General features: G+C 47.4%; 1 protein-coding gene and 1 non-coding gene across 3 annotated transcripts in view; both read right to left on the bottom strand.

Moving 5' to 3' along the window:
* Positions 1-18,950: 18,950 nt before the first annotated feature.
* The window catches only part of HRH2 (histamine receptor H2), a 53,974-nt gene continuing 45,714 nt past the window's right edge, over positions 18,951-27,210 (bottom strand). For both annotated transcript variants that reach the window (XR_004183911.1, XM_031666610.1), the window contains one exon: positions 18,951-21,904. Coding sequence is in view for 1 of the 2 variants with exons in the window: in XM_031666610.1 (XP_031522470.1) it covers positions 21,712-21,904 (193 nt within the window). In the remaining variant the exon portion in view is untranslated. The remainder of the gene's footprint in view (positions 21,905-27,210) is intronic.
* LOC116275089 lies at positions 25,984-26,090 on the bottom strand. The gene has a single exon (XR_004184054.1). It is a non-coding gene; the product is annotated as a U6 spliceosomal RNA (small nuclear RNA).

Raw genomic sequence — 27,210 nt, 5'->3', positions numbered from 1 at the left:
GATGGCTGGCTGCTCACCCTGAATCTGTTTTCTTTTATTCCTGGTTCGTGCCTCCCTTGGAGTGTGTTGGGCGGTGGGCTGAGTTCTGTGTTCTGGCCCATAAACTGGGCAGAAGTAAGGGGTTCCCTTTTGGAGCTGAAGCTTTTAAGGAGCAAATGTGTCCCTCATTTTCTTCCCTTCCTGAATCTGGAAGAGATGAAAACAAGGCCCTTGTGCTCAAGGGGAGGCGGCTGCCAGGGGTGGAAGCCTGGTGTCTGGCTTGCTGTGAAGAGAACCCTCCTACCACCCATGGCTGCAACCGTAGGCTCAGGACCATCAAGTAAAGAAGAAACCAAATTCTGATGGGCTGAGTCCTTATTCATTTTGGATCTACTTGCTTCAGCAGCTTATATTACTCTAATCAATACAGGAATTGGCACCTTGAAGCAAGGGTGTTGCCATAACAACCTTAAATACGTGGCATGGCCCCAGGGGGTGGACAGTGAGTAGCGAAGACTGGAGATCCCAGGTGGAAAGTGGAGGACTTGTGTGATGCAGCCGCAGCGCATCTGATGAGACATTCATTGCCTAAAATAATCTGGAAGGAAGACAAAGGCCAGAGAACTGGCAGCTCTAGGGGAAGAGGCAAAAATCCTGAAAGCTAGTGTGTGTTTCTGCTCATAGAAGCACACACTAGCTTTTGCTGCGTTTTGCTGCTTGTAGCAAGGTCTTACAAGAAAGACATGAGCTCAGGTAAGATTTATGTAGTCTGCAAGCAAAAATGAAAGAAAATAGAAAGGTGGGGCCTCTCTGGGTGGGTTGGATTTTCCAGATTTGGACTACTGCATGAGCAAGTAATAGACTTCCATTGAGTTTGAGTGTGCATACACCTCTGGGTCTATTTTTCCAGCAGCTAGCATTGCCCTAACATCGGCAGCTTTGATAAATGCCACTTTTGGGTACAGCTAGTACTCTTCACACCCACTTTGGCTCAGTCTCCTATGGCAGGGAGGGGCCACACTGAGCCACCATTCCCTGGATGGGCTGCCCTAGAATCTATGGCATCAACTGTAAACAGAAGGCTGGGGTCAGAGGGCTGCAAGGTTCCGAATAAGCCCAGGGTCACATAGCTGATGAACTGGGGGAGCCAACTCAAGGCAAGCTTCCCTGGCTCTAGAAACATGCTATTTAGTCACCTGAGATGTGTAGGGGCCTCTTTTTCACTGGGGCCTGGTGAGTGAGTGTGAGTGTGTATGCCTGTGTGTGTGTGTATGGTGATGGGTGGCAATTGAGTCCTCAGTGACCCCAGTGTTGAGATTCTTTGTAAGTAAAGCACTGCTGGACAGAGGGACTGCAGAAGACAGGTATGCTTGCCCAGAAAAGTCTTTACTGATGGTAAAACCGGGGCTCAGAGAAACCAAGGACCTGCTGGAGGTTGCACAGCAAGTGGCTGCCAAGCTGTGATGAACAGCCAGGACTTTGCCTGTCTGCAAGGAGGGCCTCCCTCCTTTACTTTTGCTCATTCTGCTCTGTCCTCCCTGAGCCTTGCCTCCCCTAATGGCTTTCACACACTCTGACAGCAGAATCTTTCCTGCTCCTTCTCATGTCTCTACCTTTCTGAGCTCCACGCTGCAGGGCTGGGACCAGGACCAGAACGGGAACCAATGTCAGGGGGACTGGAGTCCCAGCCTGGACTTGGTGTATTGAACTGTCATGAACTTGGCTGATCTTTGGCCATCTGTCCTCTCTGCCCACTTCACTGGGGGGACTTGCCCTTCTGCGTTGCATGTGACATTATCCTGGGGCATCCATCAAGCTGTCCTGTGCTCTCCAGGCCAGGCGCGGGGGTGGCCTGATTGCAGGAGCTCTGCATCATACAGAGGCCACCAGAAGTCATTCATCACAGTGGTGGCAACTTGGCAGAGAGGAAAATCGCTCTCTGTCCTGGCCCCCAAAGCTGCTCTGGTGTTCGGTAAGCTCAGACCTCCAGTTTTCCTTCATTTTTTCTGAACTACCTGATATCTTTCCAATAAAGTTCACCCAAGTCAGTGTTCAGGGCTTGCAGCCAAAGATGCAGATGATGCATCAACTCCAGATGATGCAGACAGAAACCCAAATGAATAGTGGGAAAGAATTTCCCAAAGCCATCCTCAAAGCAACGCAGTGTGTGGTTTTTGATCACCTACTGTGAGCTTGCCCCTGAGGTTGCAGAAAGGCAGCAGTTCCCTTTACAGCCTGGAAAAGCTCACAGATTGAAGGCAGGGAAAAGAGACAGTGGACGGACGGGAGCCAGTGCCCAGTGGCCAGGAGTCAGGGCTTGGGGCTCTCCTGTGCCCACTGTCTCCCATATTATAAACGTTTAACTATGAATTTGATTGGTACCCAGAAAGGTTTGTTCCTATTTCCTCTCACTCCCCTTAAAAAATAAAATCAACAAACCATTCAGGATGTCTTTAATAGAGACTAAATCAGAGTTTTTCATAACCTTGCTATGGAGTTGGCATTTACAACATTTTCCCCCTAAAGCTAAAGTTGGGTTAATATGGCATCATTTGGAAATCAGACAGTGGACTAAATTAACCAATAACCAACCTATGTTTGGCAGTTTGTCATTTTCAGGGAACCCTCGCAGGCATCATAGAAGCCCGCAGGTTAGAGAGTTATGGCTCAAAGAGGGGAAGGAACATGCCTACATTCACACAGCCAGGGTGGAAATGGTAGAGCTGCGGTTGATCCTGGATCTGCCTGACTCCTCAGCTCCACTTTTCTTGGGTTTAATTGAAAGGGGTAGTTGGAACTCTGGAAGCCTAGGAATGCTGGCGCTAGGGGGAGACGATTTCTGAAGGGTTTAGGGAGGGCAGTTTACCCGCAGGTGCTGGCTGGATAGGCATTCGTGGTCCTGCACTGCCCCCTGGTGGATTCCCCGTGCCTGGGCTCCCCCTGGTTTGGAGACTGGGAGTTGAAGGCTGCTGGCTATGGGCGGGTTGGAGACCTTCCTGGTGCAAGCAGCCCCTGCTTTGGGACAGCTGAATGTTTAAGCCTACGAGATCAGATGTTCATGTGTTTGCTTATTTGTGGGAAAAGTGTTCCTTAATTAATCCACTTCCCTGCATTCTGCAGGCCGAAATGCTGATGACTCCGCACTGCCCTGGCCCCCAGCCTCATGGGAGGATCAGATCCACAGAGAGACGCCCACTATGCAGGGAGATTGGACCACCCTAAGCTAAGCGCAGGGCGTCCTGGGGAAGGACCCAACTCGGGCAGGAGTGGGGGGCGGTGGGCGGGGCCCGGGAAAGGCTGCCCCGGGAAAGTAAGGGAGGGGAGATGGGACCAGATGGGGGAGGGGAGGCAAATCTGCTTTAAGGCCAATGGCCCGAAGCTTCAGGGGACCCTCGTTTTCTAGGACTCTGGATTTCGTTGTCCCATTTATCCGTTTGTACTATTTTTCTTCAGGAGATATACCCCAACTCATGTAAGCTTCAGGGCTCCACCAAGCCTGGCTCTGCCGCTGGACACATGGGGATGCATGCGGAGGATGTGAAGCAGGCAGAGCCGCCAGGAGGACGGTGTGGCCGGAGCCCTGGGCGAGTGCCCCACGGAACCTGCAGGGAGCGGCAGAGGATCAAACGACAGAGGCAGAGGGGCGGGCTGGCGCGGAGGAGACCGGTGAGGGCAGTGGGTCCCACTGGAAGGTTTTGAGCAGGGGAGTGGCCAGGCCCTGTGAGTGAGATAGGTCTCTATAGAACAGGAGCTCGCCTACAGGGGCCCCGGCCTTCCTCCGCCAAACAGTCGTCAGGTCTGATTCCAGGGTCTGCAGGGACCTTGCCTGGCTTCAGTCTGTAGAGTAGGGACCATGCTGGCGGTGTAGTGCCCGAGGATGGCTGATTTTGGGGGCTGTGCGAAAAGAGTGGAGGGGCCTAATGGAGGGCATAGGCAGTGTTGTCAGCTGGGGGCCTCCCCTTGTCCACCCTCGTCTTTTCCACCATTACTTAGGAGAACCTGAGCTGTGCACCCGTGCAGCTCACCCAGGTCCAGGCCAGGCTGGGCCTCCTGGGCCAGATGTGCTGGGGAGGCCCGGGAGCTGGGAGTGGGTGGGTCCTGTGGGCAGGTGGTGGGATCTAGAGGCTGGAAGTGAACATAGGAATGTAGGGGTGCTCTGAGAGGAGGACTGGCCAGTGAGGGGGACCCAGCCCCAGGGTGACAGTGCCTGGTGCAGAGGCAGTGCCTGGGGCAGGAGAGGGCAAGGAGAGGGCCAGGACCCAGATGCCAGGGCCTAGGAGCCCACGGCTCATAATGTCATAATTGTTGGCCCTTGGTAGCCCTGGAGTGAGCCAGGTGGCTTATGAGTCTAGGGCGGGGGCAGAAATCCAATGGGAGGGGCAGTTCTCAGAGCTGCGAAGCTTTATGGTCGGGTGGAGGACTGGTCTATCTCTGACAGTCTGGTCTCTGGGACACAGGCCAGACCTCTTGTTCTCTCAAGAATAGGATTCCCACCCTGTCTGCAGCCCCCAGGAGGCAGCAGGAGGCCCCCAAAAGGCGGAGAGGAAGCGCTTCTCTGGCCCAGCCTGGTAATTAGGTCCCTCAATTGCAATTACTTTTGCAATTAGCTCAGCTGGTAATTGGAGCTGGAGGTGGTAATTTCTGTCCTTCATGGAAGCTTCCTCTGAATTGGGCTCTGCTCATCTGTCCAGGATGCAGAGTTGTGATCCTGGAGCACTGTCTCTCAGCGGGAGCTCTGAGTGCACGGCCCTGGGCTTGGCAGGTGATGCATTTGGATTCTGCTACAGCCCCTGAGGTGGCACATTTTATGTATGGCAAGGAGGTGCTTTGTGGGCTTCACAGTGAAGAGCAGGGTTGCTCTTAAGATTTTTGGAGCTTGGGAGGACTGTATCTCACATATCTAAATACTTACAAGTCAAAAATCAAGCAAGCTGTGGCAGGCAGCCCCTAAGATGGTCCTAGTGATTTCCGCCTCCTGATGTTCCTGCCCTTGTATGACCACCTCCCCTTGAGGGTGGGCTGGCTGGAGATTTGCTTCTAACCAGTAGAATATGACAAAAGTGATGAGGTGTCACTTCCATGAGTAGGTTATACAAAATGGTAACTTCTGTTACAATCTTATGATGCCTCTTGGCATACATGCCTTGATGAAGCAAGATTCTTTCTGGCAAGGAGCTGAGGCCAGCCTGGCTGACAGGCAGCCACTGACTGAGCTCAGCCGCCAACCCTGCCCTAGTTGGGCCTTCAGATGAGACTGTAGACCCTGGGCTGAGAATTGATTGCAGCCTCCCAAGACACTGTGAAGCAGAAAACCCAGCTAAGAAGTTTCCGGATTCCTGATCACGCAAATTGTGAGGTAATGCATGTGTGTCATTTTAAGCTACTAAGTTTTAGGGTCATTTGTTACACAGCAATAGGTAACTGGTACATAGACGCATTATTAAATTAAATAGCTTCTATTTTTTGATCTTGAGAAAGTATACTTTTCAAACTACCTAGAAGGTCAGGTTCAAATCTGGAATCTTCAGACTCCTTGGAGTTCCACACCAGAACGTGGTATGGGGAGGAGAGCTGGACCTTGGCAGAAGGCCACCCTGCTCTGTCTCTTCCCACCTGGGTTCCATCCCATACACCCCACATCTTACACACGCCCAAGGGTCAAAACTCCATTCATATCCCCCCATAAGTAGCCGCCCTTGGGCCTAGTCATGTTCATGGTCTACTCCTGAGAGGTTGGACATGGGGACAGGCCTGCACAGGCCCAAGAATTGGGTTTTAGCACCATTTGGCCAAGAAAATCTAGGGCCCCAATTCCTGCAAGTGTGATGTAGAAGGGGGCTGGGGTGCGCTCCAGGTGGCCACATCCTTTCCGCCCCATAGACCCTTGACCCTGTGGGGGCCACTGGAGTGACAGGGCCAGGTCTTCCAAAGCAGGGTCCCTCTTGCCTGAGTCTGAGGGTGGTCCTGGGAGGGCCCCCTGTTCTAATCTTCTCAGGCAGGGATGAGGTGTCTCCAGGGATATACCAGAAAAGAGGGGGATCCAATAATACTCAGCCCAGGGGCAGGGCTGGGGCCCACATCTGCTCCCTCTTCCCTGTCTTCCACCTTCACTGGGGCCTGACCTGTGCTCAGCACTTGCTGGCAAAGCATCTGATGGACAGAGCCTCCAGCTTCCCAGTTAGTAAGGAAGACATACCTTAGAGCAGAGCCAGTCCTTCTCCCCAAGCAGATTCATTTAATTAGAATTCATTGAACATATATTACAGGCCAGGAACTGGGTATTAAGCAGGGAGAAATTTATTAGTATAGAGGTTATTAGAAAGCTCATGGATTGACAGCAGAGCTGGCCTGGCGGGGAGCTGGGGCTGCCCTTGGAAGCCTGTGCACCAGGGCGAGCCAGTTACAGCCAGAGCCCACCACATTCTGTCCTGCACGGAGGAGCTTCTTCCTCCCTCCCTTTTTAAAATTGATTTATAATAGTTGTACACATTTATGGGGTACATGTGATATTTTGATACATGTGTACAATGTGTGATGATCAAATCAGGGTAACTGAGATATCTACCACCTCAAATATTTATCTTTTTTTATGTTGGGAATATTCAAATTCTTCTCTTTTAGCGATTTTGAAATATGCAATACATTATTGTTAACTCTAGCCACCTTACTAAGTTATCAGACACTGGATCTTCTTCCTCCTATCAGACTGTATTTTTGCACCCATTAATCAACTTATCTTCATCCTCTCTTCTCCTCCCCTTCCCAGCCTCCAGTAACCATCGTTCTACTCTCTGTCTCCATGAGATCCACTTTTTAAGCTCCCATGTATGAGTGAGAACATGTGATTTTTTGTCTTTCTGTGCCTGACTTGTTTCACTTGACATGATGACCTCTAGTTCCATTCATATTACAGCAATTTCACTCTTTTTTGTGGCTGAATAATATTCCATCATGTATTGATATGAGTTGGCTCTGTCCCCACCCAAATCTCATGTTGAACTGTAGCTCCCATAATCCCCACGTGTCATGGGAGGGATCTGGTGGGAGGTGATTGAACCATGGGGGCAGGTTTTTCCCATGCTGTTCTCGTGATAGTGAATAAGTCTAATGAGATCTGATGGTTTTACAAAGGGCAGTTCCCCCGCACACGCTCTCTTGCCTGCGACTGTGTAAGACATGACTTCACTCCTCCTTTGCCTTCTGCCATGATTGTGAGGCCTCCCCAGCCATGTGGAACTGTGAGTCCGCTAAACCTCTTTTTCTTTATAAATTACCCAGTCTTCTGTATGTCTTCATAGCAGTATGAAAATTGACTGATATATATATATATATATATATATAAAATATATATAACGTGTATACATATATAACATTTTGTTTATCCATTATCTGTTGGTAGACTCAAACAAAAACTCAATAGCAAAAAGCCCAAATTATTTGTCTAAAATTGGGCAAAATATTTCTCAAAAGAATACATACAAATAACCAGCAGGTATATGAAAAAATGCTCAATGTCTATCATGAGGGAAATCCATGTCGGAACTGAGGAAAGTGGAAATCACCTGGTGAGCATTGGACAGTCCCAGAGGCAAAAACTCCTTATCTGAGGAGTTCAGAAAGAGCAAAGACCACCTGGTGACCATTAGACAGGCCCTCCGGAGGCAAAGCTCCCTAGATCTGGAGAAAATCAGAAGTAATTAGACTTCCCTAGTATCTAAAGTCGGCATCTGGTTCCAGGCATCTTTCAGTGTTTATAAGTAACTAAAATTTCTATACATCTCTGGAAGGCCATGCCAAAACTCATTTTACAACCCTCAGCTCCTGCCCTGAAGTCCATAGATACCCCTAAGGGAAAATTCACTGCAGCGAGCTGTCTTCTTGCTGAGGTGTCCCACTGCAGGCTTTTGCAGCATTCTTCCTTTCTAATAAACTTTTCCTTTTTCAAACTTATACTATTGTTGGTACTTTTTTTTTTTTTTTTTTTTATGAACCCACGAGTCGACCACTTCTCGATGCTGGGACTCTGACCTTGCCTGGCAGAAACCACAATGAGATATCGTCTCATCCCAGTCTCAACAAAAAGACAAAAAATAACGGGTGCTGGCGAGGATGCAGAGAAAAGGGAATGCTTGCACGTTGTTGGTGAGACTGTAGATTAGTACAGCCACGGTGGAAAACAGTATGGAGGTTCCTCAAAGAACTAAAAATAGGACTATCATATGATCCTGCAATTCTACTGCTTGGAGGAGCTTATTTCTAAATCAGAGTTGCTCGAGCCTTTGATTGGGATATTCTGTCAGATGTCTGCACCCTAGGGGTAAAGAAGGCTGAGCAATGCAGAGGTTTGCAGTCTACACTGGGCAGGAGGGCTTTTCAGGATAGAGGAAAGGGTTTAAATGTGAGAGGGTGCTTCCCTATTGGGGCAGCCCTGATTGACAGCTGCTTGCCATGGCAATAAATACAGGGAATAACAAGGTAGCAGGAATCACCCAGCAGCAATGTACAAAAATGAAACATTTCCATTTTCTTCTAATAACATGTCACTTTCGTTTCCTGAGACCACTGGTTTGGAAGAATAATGATGGATCTGATCTTGCCAAATAAAGGATTTTTAATCCCTTCCATTTTTAAAAGTCACATTCTATTTCAATTTGAGGTAAATATTTAAACAATCCCCAGAGAGACCTCCACAGCCCTTGCTGCTGTTTATAATCTCCAGCCCAGGACTTCCTCCCCCTTCTCACTGGTTTGTCACCTTCCAGTCCTCTAGCTTGCTTTTTACAAAAAAAAAAAAAAAAAAGCTGATTCCAGAATATGAAAAGAGGACTGCAGGATCAAAGCCAATCAGTGTTTCTATGTAACCATATTCTGCACCATATTCTGCAGGCAGTAATGTTATGTCAGCTTCTGAATTGCAATTGAATTTAACACTTGGGAGAGTCATTTCAGGTGGTGTCTGGAAACATTTTAGTGTGTTGCTAAGATGTGGAATAACCCCCCCAGATTAGGGTGTCTGTATAAAAAGGACCTTCATCAAACATTAAACCACAGGAATTTTTTTTTTTTTTTTTGACCTGGAAACCTTTACCATTTTGGTGACACGTAAGATAAATTAATTTTTATTTACTTCAAAATTATGGGACCTTGAAAACATATATTTACTAAATACTAAATAGGTGCTAGATGAGTTATATGCAATCCTGACTTGATCCTTGATCCCTTTTTACAGATGGGTAAACCAAGGTACAGATAAAGAAGTAACAGACCCCCTAAGGTTCCCTTAGAACTTGAACTGGAGCCAGAGCTCATATCTCAGGGTTTTGAGGCCCAGTGAGGAGTGCGGTTTCCCCTCAGCAAAGGGCCTGAGGCCTGCAGTTTGCATATCTGTGTTCTCCTCTTATCTGGGGTCAAAATAAAATTTGGTTTTGTAAACACTAATATGCTGGACCTGATTATGGTTTCAGACCTGGGAGGACAGGGGTCTTAATCCCCACCCCACGGCTCTAAGAGCAATTTTGGCGCGGTTGAAAGTTTCTTGTGCTCGAGATGTTCTCCATGGCTGGCCAAAATTGATACTTCTACATTATCAGAATCAGTATTAGGATCTTTCAAGAAATAGTTTGTGACCTGTGGATGTGGAGATATGAAAGCCTCAGTGAAACCTCTTCCTGGCCCCTTGGAGTGACCCATGATACCAGCTGGTCAAGGAACTGCTCGAGAGGCAGCTCAAAACCAGAACACAGGAGAGCAATTCTTTAAACCTAGAGTATTTTGTGTGTGTGTGTGTGTGTGCTCTACGTTCTTACAACCTGCAGCAAGGATTCAACAAAGCCAAGCTGATTGGCTGGCCGTTGTCTCCAGGATAGCAGAAGGGGATATCTATGAGCACACATCCTCGTGAAGATTGGTGGGTTGTGTAGAGAGGAGGCAGGTCTCTTGCTCTAGGTCTAATTGAGGCAAGGTGGCCTTGGCAGGTGGAGTGGGGTGTCTATAGTCCTAGATCAATCTCATCTTGGAAATAGGGCAGATGGAGCTGGTTTTACATTAAGTAAAAATGATGCACAGAACATGCCTTCTGCCTTTGTCCTGAAGAACTCCCATCAGACATTGTAACCACTCAGAATATCCCATATTAAAGATAATTTTTATGTAATTATGAATTGAACTGAGCTATGGCTGACAAGCTATACTTTGTAGACATCTAAAATATTGCATTTTAGGCCCGGAGTGGTGGCTCAAGCCTGTAATCCTAGCACTCTGGGAGGCTGAGGCGGGCGGATCACTTGAGGTCAGGAGTTCGAGACCAGCCTGGCCAACATGGTGAAAGCCCATCTCTACTAAAAACACAAAAAAATTAGCCAGGCATGGTGGTGGGTACCTGTAATCCCAGCTACTCAGGAGACTGAGGCAGGAGAATTGCTTGAGCCAGGGAGGCGGAGGTTGCGGTGAGCCGAGATTGTGCCACTGCACTCCAGCCTGGGCTACAAAGCAAGACTCCGTCTCAAAATAAATAAATAAATAAATAAAAATAAAATATTGCATTTTGTAGATTTTAATCAAACGTAGACTCATTTTAAATTTGCATTTTTCTTTTCATACTTTAAAGGCTGTTTTCTTTTCTTTCTTTTTTTCCTTTTTTTTTTTTTCCAAGTCCCAAGTATCTTTGGTAGCTTCTGAAAATCTTGTGCTTATAACGTGTAATGAATAAAATGGCCCTGCCAGCAGGGGGCGTCCCTGCCCACTGGCTGTGGTTAGAACCCAAGATTTCATCTAAGTGTAATGTTGAAAAGGTTAAACACACGACTCGTGCAAATAGATAGTCAACAGAAAACACAGAATAATTTAACTCATTAATGAGAGAACAAGGAGGATGGTAGGTGGAGCTAGTTCAAATAAGAATCTGAGAAACAGCCATAGACCATCACTGAAAGAATGTCTTGGGATAGGATTGCTGAATTAGACACAAACAGGGTAATGTCCTACAGGACAATAAACTATAACCTTTGGTGTAATCTCTGCCACTGTACAGAAATCATTTGCATTTCTAATGGGCCAAAAGGAAGCTATTTACAACTTAATCTTCTACAAGTTAACATGTAACTTTGCAGAGTCTGGGCCCTAATCAATAGTAAACAGTAAGTCAAACACAGGGACATTCCCCTGGAGAATCAGATAGTCCTGAGCGGGCCTGCTAGATAGGTCCCCCCGTGTGACACTCAAAGGACATGCTGTCACCTTTTAGCTTTATTCCTAAGTTTTGGGTAAAAGTTCTTAACAATGGAAAGGGGGAGAAAAGGGTTTTTCTAGGGCAAGTCTTTGCTAGGGTCAAGGTTCCCAGGGAGGTAAATGGTTTGGCATTTCTTCAGAGCGATGTCTTTCAATCTTTGTTCAATATTAAACTAGCTGGGTCAGGGAAAAACTGATTTTTCCGTTAACAAAAACTATATACAGAAACAAAGTCACTTACCTGTTTATTTCCATGGTCACAATGGAGTCAGTACTCAGAAAATACTCAGCAAAACATTTCCCAATTATGTTTCGGTTTTTGTTCCTTCCTTAGTTTCGTTTGGGGAGTATCCAAAAATAAGTTACTGGAAGCACAGGAAAGAGTTTTAACTCTAGACAAGGCATTATTTTTTACTGGTAAGCAGCCCGAAGGCATGAACTACTGGGTTCCTGCATTTCAGCAGAGGACACTGTGGACCCCAAGCTCGCTCTGATAGCCCGTGTGTGGCACAATGTCCAGAGTGGGCAAATTCACAGAGACAGAAAGTAGATTCTTGGTTGTTGGGGGCTGGAGAGTCATTGCTAATGGGTGTGGGGTTTCCTTTAGGGAAAAGAAAAAATTTTGCAAAGTTGCAAAATTTAGCAGTGATGGTTGCACAATTTTGTGAATATACTAAATACATTAAGTTGTACATTTTTAAAGGCAACTTTTATGGTATGTGAATTATATCTCAATCAAAAAACACTCCGGAAAAGGGTCAACACAACAAGGGATTTTGGAAAATTCCCTAAAGGGCCAAGTGTGGGGATCAATGCACACTTCTCCAGCTATGAGAGAAGAATGATCTTGGAAACTGGAGTTAGCATGTTTGTGGTTTATGTCCATGATGTTTCAGGGTTCCCTGCCATCTGGCTGGCTCACACTCTAACTCAGCCTGGGCCCGTCCTGTCTTTAGTGACATGTTTCAAAGGAGACAGTTTCCAAGAACTAAGAGGGTCCTCTCCCCTCTACCTCTTGTACACAATACAAGTCTAAAAGATTTAAAATCATTTGAACACCTGCTTAGATCCACCCAGTGCTTTAGCATTTTATGCTGCCTGGGACCTAAATCTTCAAACTGGACATTTCTATAGTATTGTTTCTGGCATTGGAAGGAGTCACAACCACAAGGAAAATCCACCTTAAATAATGTTGTCATTATGTATCAAATGCTTTTATTCATCATCTCTTAATCCTCACCACAACCTGTAAGGTAGATTTTATTAAACTTGTGTAAACAAAATGGTATCTGTGGCCTCCTGATGCCTTGAGATCTGGACAAGGCTGGTTTGATCTCACTCATTCACTACCCTCTAGGAAGACCACAGCCTTCCCGAGATTCCAGTGACTTCCCAAAGGATCCAGAGTCTCCTGTTTTTTTCTGGCTCTGGAAACCTGCCTCCTCCAGGGTCCCTTCTGTTGTGGTCTGTGTGGGCCCAGATGCCAAACTCCACTCCCTCCCCAGATTCCACACCCACTACCAAAGCCAAAATACTCATGAGTGCAATGGTCTCCCCTGGAGATCTTTGTGCAGGAGGAGAGGTGGAGAAGGATTTACAGCATATCAGTGTGTACAACTATAAAACGAACATGAGGCATTCACTTTTCTTCCAAGTGTCATTTTGGGAATGTACATGGTTAACTTCATTCTGTCCCCATCTTAACGACTTTTATCTCTTTTCTCTTTTCTCATCCCTCCTCCTCACCACCTGCCACCCCAGACTGTACCTCACGAACTCCAAATTATTCTCCCACTATTATGCAGATAAATGAATTTTCAGATTCATCCAGGTGCTCAGCAGAACAAAGGGGACCTAGTTAACATTAAGGGGTCTTCTTTGGAAAAGGCAGTTTGAGTTATAAATAGCATAAAGAAAATGTCCCCAGGACCACCATGTCATGGATGAGAGAATGAGACTCAGGGGCCTGTGTCAGTCACTTAGATTTCCCTCTCTGGCTCAGACTGTAGACCAGATGAATGCTGGGTCCCTGGGAGAAGATCCTGGAGTCAACTCAGAATGAGCTCTGTCCCTAAGTCTCTAAGAGAGGTTCAATTTCAATGCCCAGAGCAGCCCTGCCTTGGCACTCAAATCCTGGACTAAGCTCCCAGGTTGGTGGAGGACCTCCATTGCTTTTGGAAGGGGGCAGCCTGCAAAGTCTTGACATTTGGAAGGCTCAGAATTGACAAGTCAAGAATGTACCATTTAGAGTCAGGTGTGTACATCTCATGGCTGGCGACTGCATCCATGTGGGAGCAGGGAAGGCTACATGGGCTAGATCAGGCAGGGCTGTGAATGTCAAGCCCAGGAGCCAGCTCTGCATTCAAAGGTAATGAAAGCTACAAAGATGTTTAAGCAGAAGAGCACTCAATGACTTGCGCTTTGGCAGTCGCAGTAGCTGATGCTTATTGAGCGCATGACATTGTCTAAGCTCTTTGGTTGCATTGTGCCAAGCACTTTGCAGGCATGACATCCTTTGAAACCTTCCAACAACTCTAAGATACCACCAATTTTCCCCATTGGTGGATGAGGGAACTGGAGTGTGACTTGTTCCCTCAGCTGGAATTCAAAGCCAGTCAGATACCATGACCTGCTGGCTCTGAGATGCCCTTGGGGACACAGGGAGGTGTCCGTAGACATTGAACGAGGAGGGAATGAGGACTGGAAGCTAGTGGTGAGTCCAAGAAAGGTAAGGTGAGGCCTGACATAGGGCAATGGTGATGAAGATGGGAGGAGCAGGCTCACTAAAGAGCCTTTCTGAGGTCAGGAGGCTCTTGGGACCTCTCTTGAGCACTGTAGAGAAACCCTGGTCAAGACAGAAGCAATTCCCAATCTCTGTGTATTTCTTTTCCTCTGAGGTCTGCCTGCTCTCTCCAGTTCCCCTGGAGGGGCTGAGGGAAGTGTGTGTGCGGTGTTGTCAGGGCAGAGGGAAATGGAGGAGGCATCCTCAGTGGTGTCTGCTCTGGGCAGGGGCCACACCCCATCCCTACTTTCTCCTCTAGGGGCTCCCCCAGAGTAACAGGGCAGTTCTGTTCCTGAGTCCACAAACTGGCAGCCTTCTGATCAAATGTGGCCTATAAAAAGGCTTGGTTGTTTCAGTATAGCATTTTTTAAAATTACCAACTTTTCAAAGAGAGATTTATCTAATTTATCCTCCTCCTCTCCCTTCTTTCCTCTCTCCCTCCCTTCCTTCCATCTATCCACTTACTTTAACAAGTATACAGCATTTACGATGCCCCCAGCATCCTTCTTAGAGCTTTACAAATATTAACCCATCTAATATTCCTAATAAATATCCAAATGTATGTCTTCTCCTGAAAAATAGACTCGGCCCACAGTCCCGGGTGGCAGCATCATCGTCCAGCAGAGTTGCTCTGGTCCGTTTTGGCCAAGGTCATATAAACATGTGTGCAATTAGCATGGCTGGGGTGGAGATCAACAGCAGGGACATTGGTTGTAAATTGCTAGGCACCCTCTTCTGTTTGTCTTAAGCCAGTGAGCTTTAGTGGCCCCTGAAGGCATCTGAGTTAGACCCTCTGGGATGTCTGTGATGTGTCTCTTGGACAGAGGGATGTGCCAAGGGAGGAAGTAAAATGAATTAGTCTGGAAACAGAGACAGGGATCACTTTGAAATGGAGGTGAGGCCTAAGCTGGGACTTGAATGATGCCTGGGAAGGGAATTCTGCAGCAGACGAGACCATGGAGTGAGAACATGCATGAGAGGTTGGGTCCTTGAGCAAGAGAGGAGAGTGCGGCAAAGGGGGAGGGCTGTGAGTGAGCCTGGACCGTTAGGCAGAGCCAGACCACGGGGGGTGGGTCAGTGGTGATGGAGGTAGAACACTGAGGGGCCCATAGCCAGGCAGTGCCAAGGCCCAGATTTGAGTCTTAGAGATCTCACTGTGGGGCAGGGTAGAAAAGCATTGTGGTATGTGTAGGAGATTGAAGACAACCTCAATAATGGGGAGTTGAGGATCTTTAAAGAACTCATTTCCAGACAGCTGGGGGACCCTGTCTCCATCCTGAGACCCTTGCTCTGCAGGGCTCTGGCGTCAGGCAGATTTCAGGTCATATCTGGCCTGGCTTCTGTGGCGGATTAGATAGTCATTCACCCCTCACCTCAGTTCCGCTGGAGAGTGAAGGGGTGGGTTTACTTGCTTCATCCACGGCTTGGCCATGGGACTTGCTCTGGCTCATGGTGTGTTTGCAGATGAGATGCCTGGAAACTTGAAATGCACATGTGTTGATGGGCTTGCTCTCTTATGTCCCTGCCATTTCCCAGAGAAGAACATGCCTGGGTGGCCCTGATGGTCCCAGGAGAGCCTGGGAGACACCGGAAGCAATGCTGAACCATCCCAGCAGAGCCAATCCTAGATTAGCTGCCTACAGATGAATGAGCTAAATAAATGTTTACTCTCACATGCCGAGAGATATTGTGGGTGTTTGTTACGCAGCACTCCTGCAGCCATTCTTAGCTGATACAGCCTCTAATAGCTGGGTGACTCGGGCAGGACTGGCTTCCTCCACAGAGGTCCAAGGAGAAAGGCAGGACTTGGTAGAGCTCAGGGAGAGCCTGGGGTGAGCCTCAGGGGAAGTCTGAGTATTTCTTCTACCTACCTTTTCTGTCCTGCCCTGGAAGTAGGGCATCTCTAGGAGGACTAGAAGGACTAGAAGGCACAGGTAGGATGTTGAGGCTGTGAAGAGACAATTTCTTCCCAGTGTTGCTGGTGGAGTGTGAACATGCTTTGCTTCTCTGGAGGGCTGTTCGGCAGCATGTATACTCCACATCCAGAAAGACATTTGCAGGTACCCTTATGCTAAACACACACACACATACACAACCAAAAAACCTGCACTTACACATGTGCATGAGATGATCAGCATATCACTGTTTAAACAGCCAAAAAAATAGAAATAACTCAAATGTCTGTGGCTAGGAAGACAGCTAAACTGTGGGGTACCTACCAATACCAATACCATAGAACACCTTCCCATGGCTAAAAATAATGAGGAAGATCTTTATGTGCTAGCATGGTTGAAACTTGAAGACATATTGTTGCATTTGGTTCCTTAGGAGCAGTATAACTTTCCTGTTAAAAAAACAAAATAAATAAGCTGAACCAAATACCATACAGCAAACTAGGATAACAGTGGTTGCATGGAAAGAAATTGCTAGGGAAAAAAGATGGTTGGCGGGGGTGTCAAATAAACTCTACTTTTCTTTGTAATGTTTCCATTTTAAAAAGAGATTGTATGTCTATTATCAGTTATGTCCTTCACAATTAATTTCGAGATAAAGGTATAAAGAAAAGACCTGGACTTTGGAGACAAGTGAATCTGGCTGGAGCCCCAGCTATGCTGCTTGTTCGGGTTGTTAATTTTGGAGTTGTTAACAGCTCGTGGGGATGCTAATCTCTACCTGGGATGGCTGGTCGCAGAAGAGACGAGCTGGTGCCTGCAGAAGGGCTGACATCATGTCTGGGTACAGGAAGGGGCTCGTAAAAGTCAGTGGAAAGTGACGGATGGGTTATCTGGGAGCCACGTGGCCCACACTGTGTGTCCCTTTGGGGCCCTATTTCCCTAGGAGTCCTGCCAGGCCCACCAGGTGCATGAGAACTCTGGTAATGCCCCAAATGGCCCAGGCAGTGAGGGCTAAGTTCAGGCCAGGTCAGTGCAGTGGCTCGCCCAGTGGCATCTCAGGACCTGAGAAGCACTTTGTGCTCTGTGACCTTGAATGAGGAGGTCAGGGATATGGCACTGACTTCTGCAAAGACCTCCAAAACATTGAGTTATGAGCCTAGGTCTGTTGACAGTTGGGGCAGTGGCAGGGTGGGGGTGGGGGACTCCTTCCATTCACCCTGCAGGCTCGGGGCTCCTGAATTCTCACTGGATGCTTGGAATTCCGGTGGGAAACGTATGTTCCCAGCAATGTTTTCCTGCTTGTGTGACATGGGGAGAGCCACCTGAACTCCCCGAGCTCGGTTGCCTCATCTGGACAATGAGGATGATGACCTCACCCTCGACAGTAGTCTTGAGGGCCACACCAAGCATGGTGAACTTCCGGGTGCTTTGCTGGGGCTCAGTCACTGTGAGTAGAATGGGATTCTCCATCCCACCCAGCTCAGTTGGGATTAGATTCCAAACCACCCCTCAATCTGGCTACCAGGCAACTCCCCGCCACCCACCTTGCATCTAAACCGGGTTTAAACACCCCCTGAACCAGGGTACTCAGGAGCCTTTTCCTCTAGAACCTCACAGCTGCTGGGTCCACTTCTTCCCACACTCGAGCACCGCGCCTCCCTCCCAGCCGCAGCCACCCCGCTCTCCACACAGCTGGTTTCTTCCCTCATTCCCTTGTATCGTTCAGGTGCATGCCCATCTTTCAGGCGGGCATGAGCTTTGATTCCCTTGGGTTCCCAGATGTAGCTTGAGTGAGCAGATGCTCATAGAATGTTCCTGTCCACCCCCACCTGCTGCAGGGGCCTCACGATCTGCCCCCGATCCTCCCCCTGATCTATTTTCTCCACCGGAGCCTGAATGCTCTTTTCATAACACACACTGCATCATTTTAGCCCCCTCTGCTGAAAACCTTTCAAAGGCTTCCCGTGACTCATGGGAGGAGACACAATTCCTGATGTGGCCGCCAAGCCTCCCGTCTGCCCATGGGGCCTGTTTGGGCCTCACACGCCCTAGTCTTGGTAGTTTCCCAAAGACTCTCTGGTCTCCTTCCCCCTCTGCAACCCCATTCCCCTTTGCCTAGTTAGCGATCACGATTTTTGCTTCTCCGATTCCCACTGGTGGAATCTGAGCCTGCTGGCACAGGATTCCGGACCTTGTAGTTCCCAGGCCCCAGCCCTGGCTGCTTGCCTATAAAGAGCCTGGATATTCATCACACCCGTGGCTGTCGCTCAGGGGTTAACACTTCAGTTTAGGACTGCTTAGCAACATCTGCCAACCCAATTAACTACCTTCACCTGTCCCAAGTCTTCCAGCTTTGTCTTTTCTCCCCTGAAATATATATTAAAACTCATTTTCAGCAGAGTGGTTCCTGTACATTTTGATTAACACACAATCTCTTCTCTGCTTCTTGTGAAAATTTGTCAGGGTCTGTCTTAGCGGGCTCTTCCGGAGGGCTGGAAGCTCAGAATTCCACAACCTCTGGCCTCCTCCCTACCATGCCGGGGAGCACGGCTCACGGCTGACATTGCGGTGATCAAACATCATCCTCAACTCCGGCCTGCCCCCTTCCTTCCTCCTCACAACCCTTTTGTTGGTAGCTCTAGGATTCATTCTTTGCACAAAATCCATGCATTTTCCCTTGACCTGGTTTTTGCTTGTGCCTCATCCATCCACCCACTCTCTATTGTGGGCTTGTTTGATTGGCAAGTTTTCCATTTTAAAGATGCCTCTTTCTCCCACGTAAAAAAAAAAGGTGTCTCCGCATCTGACAACTCCGGGAAGACTTACCAAGCTCCTCCCAACTACCTGGCTCTCCAGGACCGTCTGATCAGCCCTTCCCTCCCTGCTGGTGTGGCCCTTTAAGATAAAACTCGCTTCTGGAAAATGTCTTTACTTTTTGAGGCAATTTTTAATTTGGCCTTTACCCCAGCATTTTATCATGACTCTTTTTCTAAATCAAGACACCGTATGATGAAGTTTGGGAAGCATTTCCTCACCAGGAAGTTAAAAAATAAAACCGTGAGGCAGCATCTGCTTCGATAGTTTTATTGGAACACGATGGTAACACAAACATGGATTTGGGGTCCCACCACAGATGTTCCTCCTCCAGGCAGCATGCACCCCACTTCTGCAGCCAGCAGAGGCTCCAGGAGGCCTGCAGAAGGCGGAGGCAGCCCAGAGACAGACGTGGAGGCGTCTTCTGCAGTGGCGGGTGGTGCGTCGGCCCCTCGGGCCAGAGCTCTGACCAGCTGAGTCTGTGAACAGCCAGACTGGTTTGTTTTCACTCGAGGTCATGTGGCCACGACTGGGAGACCTGCCTGCCTCAGACTCCTGGGAAAACTTCCAAGGAGGGGGTTCTGGGGATTCCAGAAGGAATTCAGCCAAGAGACTAAGCACCTCTGGGGGTCACCAGGGCAAATCATGCCTTTAGGTTTATTGGCAGACACACTCCTGAAAGCATCTGTTTTGTCCACTCTCTGCACTCTCTTTTCTCTGCTCATTCATCCAACACACATTTATTAAGCTCCTACCATGAGACAAACTCTCCTGCCGGGGTTAGACAGACAACGGGCACCAGAAACAGACAGGACCCACAGCCTCGTGAGGAGGACAGACAGACAGTGTTCAAGGAATCACACAAACAGCCGTGCCAGTGCCTTCCAAGGAGAGCTCTGAGGGGTGTGGCAGGGGCCTGGCCTGGTGCGAAGGGCCAAGGAAGACTTCCTCAAGGAAATGACATCTCGGGGCCCTAAAATGGGCAGGAGGAGCCTTTTGTCGTGGAAACAGCTTTGAGCATGGAATGGGCAAAGCGAGTTAATCAAACTAAAAGGAAAAGAACAGCAGGGCCAGAGTGAAGTTGTAGAGGAGGCCTGGTGCAGGGGGAGGCTGGAGAGGGCCCAGCAGGGTCCAAGCAGGCAGGGCCTGAGGGCCGGGCTGAAGATGATTTTATCCAGCTGTGTGGCATGACCTGGATTGTATCTGGCATGGCTCACTCTGGCTGTCGGGTGGAGGGTGGACTGGGTGGGGGCGAGAGTGCTAAGAGGTGTTCCAACTGTCCTGATGGAGACGGTGGTGGTCAGATGGAGTGACACAGAGTAGATGGGGAGAAGCCAGCAGATGGTGGAGCCAGGGCTCCATGAGGACCGAGGCAAAGGGAGGTGGCAAGGTGGACCCTCAGCCTGTGAAGCCCGGGCAGGCTTAGGTCTGAGAAAGGGACCTGGGGAGCAGGGCAGGTGCAGGGGAAGGCAGGCGCGCAGCTGCAGACACGCTGAGGGAGAGCGCCTCTGAAGCTCCCAGGTGGAGGTGTTGCGGAGGCGGCAGTGGGTCTCAAGCTCCCGGAAGGAGCCAAGCCTGCAGTTATAAATCTGTGAGGGATTTCGTAACCGAACCTCGTGCCTTGTAACTGGAGCTGTGGGTGCAGACAAGGTCACAGGGGGACAGATGCTGAGTGAGAAGAGAGGACTCCGGACTGAGCCTGGAGAACAGCCACATCTGATGGCAGGTAGAGGACAATGAGTTGCAAAGGGGACAGAAAAGGGAGGTCAGGGATGTTAGGGAGGGGGAAGACCACGAGGCATCTTGGAAACCAAGGAAGATTGAGTGTCAGGGGCCAGCCAGGAGATGCCACTGAGAAGCCCTGGGGGCAGATGTCCCTCCACAGCCCCCTCTCTCCAGGGCTGGCACTATCCTGTCCCTTTGAGACACTTTATGGATCCTGTGAATAGGAACAGGGGGCCTACCCTCTGGACGGGAGAATCAAAAGCTGCTTAGAGTGGTCAGGAGACGTGCCCAAGGTCATACGGCCACCAGAGAGTGCTGGGGGCCAACTCCATTCACAACCATTACAGTCCCTCAAGCTCCATTCCTCCCTCCATGAAGCCTGGCTGCAGACACTCTCCCCAGCAAGTCCACCACACACCACTTGTTGATGACAAGCACCAGAGAGGGTCATACTCTAGCAGGAAGGGACCCCCACGGCCTGGGGGTCTAAGCCTTGCTAGGAGGAAGGTAGCTGAGTCAAGGAAATATTTGCCCTCTCTCCTGAGAGGCGGTGTAGTGCAGTGTCAGCGGTGTGGGTTTGAGGCCTGGCTTTTCACCCGTCCTCTCATTCATTCACCCATTCAACAAATATTTTTGCATGCCTCCTATGTGCTAGGCACACTTTCTAGGTGCTGAGTGGCCTTGAGTAGGTCCCTTACTTCTCTGAGCCTCAGTTTCCATCTCTGTGAAGTTGGGGTGGTGATTCTTGCTGTAAACTCATGTTGCTGTAAGGGTTACAAGAGCTCATGCCAGGGAAGCACCTGGTACACAGTAGGTGCTCATGAAAAGCTATTTCCTTCCTGTCTCTATCTTTACCCTTCCTTTCCTTCATCCTGCAGAACCCAAGAGGGAGTGAGAGACCAAAGCTTTCTTGCAATACCCTCTGCCTTGCTCAGAGGACATGCACGTTCCTACACATACGCACCCATGCACACACAGGTGCACGCATCCCCGTCTGTCCAACCGTCTCTGCTCGTGACTCCCAGGGCCAGCACCAACATGGGCTTTGAATCCATGGGATTCAGCCCACTCGGGCCCAGAGGAGTCTTGTGTGCCTGTCTGGGAATGCTGAGCACAGAATAGGCTGTTCCGCCCTAGGCCTGAGGACCCCACACCCAACTGTGTGTTCCGGGAGCCCCCAGACTCAGTCCAGGGTGAGTCCTTGGTGGCTTTGGAGACTGGGTCCTTAGGAGCTCCAGGAGTCACATCTTGGGGACCAGGAGCAGTATCTTCAGTGTCCTGGGGCTAGGTCTAGACAGCCTCAGAGGGCAGCGTCCTCACCGCTTTCTGGGGAGGTCTCTTCTGTGGCTCCTCAGACAGTGGCTCCCCCGATGGCTCCTCCGAGGGGCCTGCCATGTGTCTCTGAAGGAACCTGAGCCCCCACAGGCTCTTGCAGCAGCTCAGGAGGTTGCTGGAGCACGTAGTGCAGGACAGTGCTGGCTTCCTGAGGAGACACAAGCACATGCCAGGCTGAGGTGGCCGCAGAGCAAGGCGGGGCAGCCCAGGTTTAGCCTCTTGATTTTGCTTCTACTAAGTCAGGGCCTGGGAAGGGTGGGATGGGGTGGGGGGAGGGGAACCGCCCTTTGCCACCCAGAGCAGCCTATAGGCAACAAGGACTTCTTCCCTCAACCCACAAGAAGGAGTATTCAGGAGACTTGCTTTCAAATCCCAGCTCTGCTTCTAACATGTTGTATGCCTGTGGTCAATTTACTTAGTGTCTCTGGACTTCAAATGAAGATAAAAATATCCAATTCAGGATTTTTGTTTTGTTTTTGTTTTTGTGTTTCTTGAGACAGGGTCTTGTTCTGTTGCCCAGGCTGGAGCGCAGTGGCGTGATCATGGCTCACGGCAACATCAAACTCCTGGGCTCAAGGGATCCTCCCGCCTCAGCCTCCCGAGTAGCAGACATTATAGGTGAGTGCCACTGTGCCTGGCTAGTTTTTTTAAATTGCCTTTTTGGCCGGGCGCGGTGGCTCATGCCTGTAATCCCAGCACTTTGGGAGGCCGAGATGGGCGGATCACCAGGTCAGGAGATCGAGACCATCCTGGCTAACACGGTGAAACCTCGTCTCTACTAAAAATACTAAAAATTAGCCAGGCGCAGTGGTGGGCACCTATAGTCCCAGCTACTCGGGAGGCTGAGGCAGTAGAATGGCGTGATCCTGAGAGGCAGAGCTTGCAGTGAGCCCAGATCGTGCCACCGCACTCTAGCCTGGGTGACAGAGTGAAACTCTGTCTCAAAAAAAAAAAAAGCCTTTTTTATAGAGGTGGGTTGTCACTCTGTTTCCTGGGCTGGTCTTGAACTCCTGGGTTCAAGTGATCCTCCTGCCTTGGCCTCCCAAAGTGCTGGGATGACAGGCGTGAGCCACTGCACCCAGCCCTCACTTTTCCTACTCCTGAAAGAATTCAGTGTTACAGAATACACATAAAAGTAAGCACACATAGGCTGCCTGGCAGTAGGAGCCCCGTCAAAGTGTGCCAGTTCCGAATCTTAGTGAGATGATTCCTGAGCATCTGCAGCATGCCCCGAGTTGGGGAAGAAGTTTGGGAGAAGTCTGAGTTACTCCATCTGGCATTCAGATCAGCTGTGAACACCTCGGCCACCAAGGGAATCAAACGTACTCCTCTTTCTCCCTTCCACATAGAGGGAAAGGAACACTCGTGCCTTTAGTGTCCATCTGATGATAGCTGTGGGTTTGGAGGCCTGACTTTGTAAGGCTTTGTGAACAAAGACATAGCTGACATCTGCGCTTCCTTCCATGTGAGGGCATGTGCCGGCCAGGCCATTGCAGAAGGTCTGGGTGTGGCCCTTTCTCCCTGAACACCCCACCTGCACCTGGGCCTCAAGGTCATCCCTCTGGCATTTCAGAGCCTGTGGGCGTCCTTTACCGTGTTAGCAGTGTACATATTTGACCAAGCAGGCAGGTATTTGCCCTTGCATTAACATTCCAGATGCAGCCTGTGGCTCTGAGAAGGCAACTCTCATTGCACTCAGTGAAATTATCAAAGAACAGCTAGCTCTAGGCTAGGAAATAACCACCTCCCTTCTTCTAAAGGGCCTAAAAATCACTTAAAATAATGCTATTTTGGAAATACCACATGTTCATAGTAACAAATTCAGACCATAAAGATGAACTAAAATGAAAATAAACATCTCAAGTCTTCCTCTATTCAGTCATATCTCTTTGTTACATGTCAATTCACTCATTAAATATTTTTAAATGAAATGCATTGAGCATCCAAAGAGACGCTATATAAAACACATATACATGGCTTAAGGAATATTGAAAAGATTACCAGTGGAACCACCTGTCAGATTAGGAAACTGAACTTTACCAGCCCCTGATTTGTTTCAGCAAATATTTCTGTATCCCTAAACAATCTATTGTGTTGTTCTGCCTGTATTTCACTTGTATATACATAAAATCGTGTTTTATGATCTTTTCTCTGTAGCTAACCTTTTGTTATCGTTTAACATTATATTTTTGATAGGTATAGCTGTAGCTCATTTTCACCGTTGTAAAGTATTTCAGGGCCAGGCACAGTGGTTCATGCCTGTAATCCTAGCACTTTGGGAGGCCAAGGCAGGTAGATCGCTTGAGCTCAGGAGTTCGAGACCAGACTGGGCAACATGACAAAACCTGGGAAACATGGTGAAACCCTGTCTCTAAAAAAACATACAAAAATTAGCTGGGCCTGGTGGCATGCACCTGTAGTCCCAGCTACTTGGGAGGCTGAAGCAGGAGGATTGCTTGAACCTGGGAGGCTGAGGCTCCAGTGAGCTGAGATTGTGCCACTGCACTTCAGCCTGGGGGACAAAGTGAGACCCCATCTTAAAAAAAAAAAAAGTCTACTCTGGGGGGTAGGTGGTCCTGTGTGTGGGGGGGTAGGTGGTCCTGTGTTGGGGGTGGGTAGGTGGTCCTGCTCCATAAGGAGCAGTTAAAAGCCAACAAACAAAACAAAAGATTGGGCATAAGTTGGTAACTGTTTACATCTGTGTGATGGGTTCAGGGAGCCTTACTATGTATATGTTTAAAATGTGCTGTAATTTTTAAAAAATGGTATTTCATCGTATGAATAGACTTCAATTTATTTATGCATTTATCTGTTAAAGGACATCTGGATTGTTTCCAGTTTTTTACCATTACAAGAAATGCTGCTCGGGACGTCACTGAACCTGTCCCTGGTGCATAGGTGTTTGAGTGCTAGCTGAATTCTCTATCCTTTTCCACTAGTCTATTTGTCTATTCTTGCAGCATTACCACCAAGGACTTAATTGCTATATCTTATTTTTTTCCTCTTTAGAAAAGACTTGGCTATTCCTGACCCTATTCTCAACCGTACAGATTTTAGAATCGGCTTGTCCATTTCTATGAGAACACTGTTTGGATTAATGGGAATTGTTCTGAACATACAGATTAATTTGGCAAGGAGAAACATCTTTGTAAAATTGAGTCTTTTCCTGCAGAATCTATGAGTCATTTGAATTAATGTTAGGGTATAACAAGGGTATTGCACATAAGATCAGTATACAAAATTCAGTTGCATATATGCAGTCCAATTCTCTATGTATCAGAAATAGGTAGCAAGACCACTTATAACAACCACCAAAATCACAAGGCACCCAGGTACTCATCTAACAAAAGACATACCAGGTTTTTATGAAGAAAAGTATGTAGTCATTGAAAGATTTATTTAGCTCTTCTTCAATGTCTAATTTTCTGATTGTTCTTATAAGTGGTAGTTTTCAAAAGTTGACAATGTACGTTGATTTTATGCCTGGCAATGCTGCTTAGCTTTCTTATTCATGACAACAATTTGTAGATACTTTCTGGTTTTTGTATAGAGGATGGTTATTAGCTGTGAATAATAATAGTTTTGTTTTTTCCCCCTTCTTATTTTTTTAATTTATTTTTCTTGTCTTACTGGACTGATCTCTGGTAATATGTTGAATAGAAGTGTGATGGCCATCTCTGCTCCCTATTTTAGAAGTAGTTTATTAGTATTTCCTCAGGTTAAGGAAGTTTCCTTCTGTTCAGAATGTGCTCAGATATTTTGTTTTGTGTTTCAAATCGTGAATAAATGCTTAAACTTACCCAGTGTTTTTTTTTTTCTGCTTCTATTGATATAATATTCACAAAGACTTTTTTTCTTCTTTAATTTGTTGATGAGCGGAATTACATTAGTAACATTTCTAATATTAAAGCAACCTCTGTTTCTGTATAAATCTAACTTGGTCGTGAGGAATTATATTTTTCTTTAAAAATATTGCACTATTATGTTTTCTAATGCTCTGAAATTTTTGTTAACTATGTTCATGTTTCTGATTAGCTTGTAATTTCCTTTTTCATACTTATTTTTTAATCTGTTCTCATAAAATAAATAGGAGAGTTTCTCTTTTTTTCTCTCCTCCGAGAGAGTTTGTACAGGACTGCACAGTGATCTCTTTTCTTTGAGTGTCTGGTAGAACTCATTTGCAAAACCAAATACTATTGGTGTTTTATTCATATCATGTATTTATTTTTAAAATATGGAATTCTCATGAATTTGCATGTCATACTTGCACAGGAACCATGCTAATCTTTTCTGTATGGCCCCAATTTTGGTATATGAGCTGCCAAAGTGAGCCTGTCATTTTATTTATTTTTAATGGTTATAGGGCCATTCAGGTTTTCTATTTCTTCCCAAGTCAGTTTTGGCAAGTTCTGTTTACTTATTCACTTCACCTTAGTTTTTTCTTGTTTTGGGCATAAAATTGATCATAATGTTCTTATTATCTTTTTTGATCTCTGCAACATCTATATTAATATCTCCCCGTTATTATTCATAGTCTTTACTTATGTTGTTTATTCTGTTATCTTAACAAATTTTGCCAGAACATTTCAAAGTACTAAAGTTTGGTTTTGCTGCTCTTCTCCTTATTAAATCTTTGTCTTGGCCGGGCGCGGTGGCTCAAGCCTGTAATCCCAGCACTTTGGGAGGCCGAGACGGGCGGATCACGAGGTCAGGAGTTCGAGACCATCCTGGCTAACACGGTGAAACCCCGTCTCTACTAAAAAATACGAAAAACTAGCCGGGCGAGGTGGCAGGCGCCTGTAGTCCCGGCTACTCGGGAGGCTGAGGCAGGAGAATGGCGTAAAAACCCGGGAGGCGGAGCTTGCAGTGAGCTGAGATCCGGCCACTGCACTCCAGCCTGGGCGACACAGCGAGACTCTGTCAAAAAAAAAAAAAAAAAAAAATCTTTGTCTTCTGTTTCATTAATTTCTTCCTTTGTCTCTACTGTTTCCTTTCTTTAATTATCTTTGAGTTTATTTTGTTTTCTTTTTAACTTCCTAAATTGGCTGTTTAAATCATTACATTTCAAATTTGCTTTTAAAAATATGAGCCATTAAGGCCATATATTTCCTTTTGAGTGGCGTTTTAGTGGCATCCTATAAGCTTTGATGTACAGTATTTTCATTGTCGTTTACTTTAAAATGTTTTCTAATATCCATAATTATTTTTTCTTCATCCCATGATCTATTAAAAATGTTTACAACTATGTAAGAGTTTTGTTATTATTTAATTTTGTTGTAGTCAGATAATTATTCTGTATGAAGCATATTCAATGCCTTGAAATATGCTGATACATACTTCTTAGCCTAATACATGGTCAGCTTTTTAAATGTTCCATATGTGCTTGAAAGGAATATGTACTCTCTAGTTGTTAGATACAGTGTTCTAAGCATTTTGTGTTTCCCAAATATTAAT

This window comes from Papio anubis, chromosome 5, assembly GCF_008728515.1.
Source record: "Papio anubis isolate 15944 chromosome 5, Panubis1.0, whole genome shotgun sequence".
NCBI lineage: Eukaryota > Metazoa > Chordata > Mammalia > Primates > Cercopithecidae > Papio > Papio anubis.
Note: the sequence above shows the minus strand (reverse complement) of the source record. Positions and strands in the feature narration are given on the sequence as shown.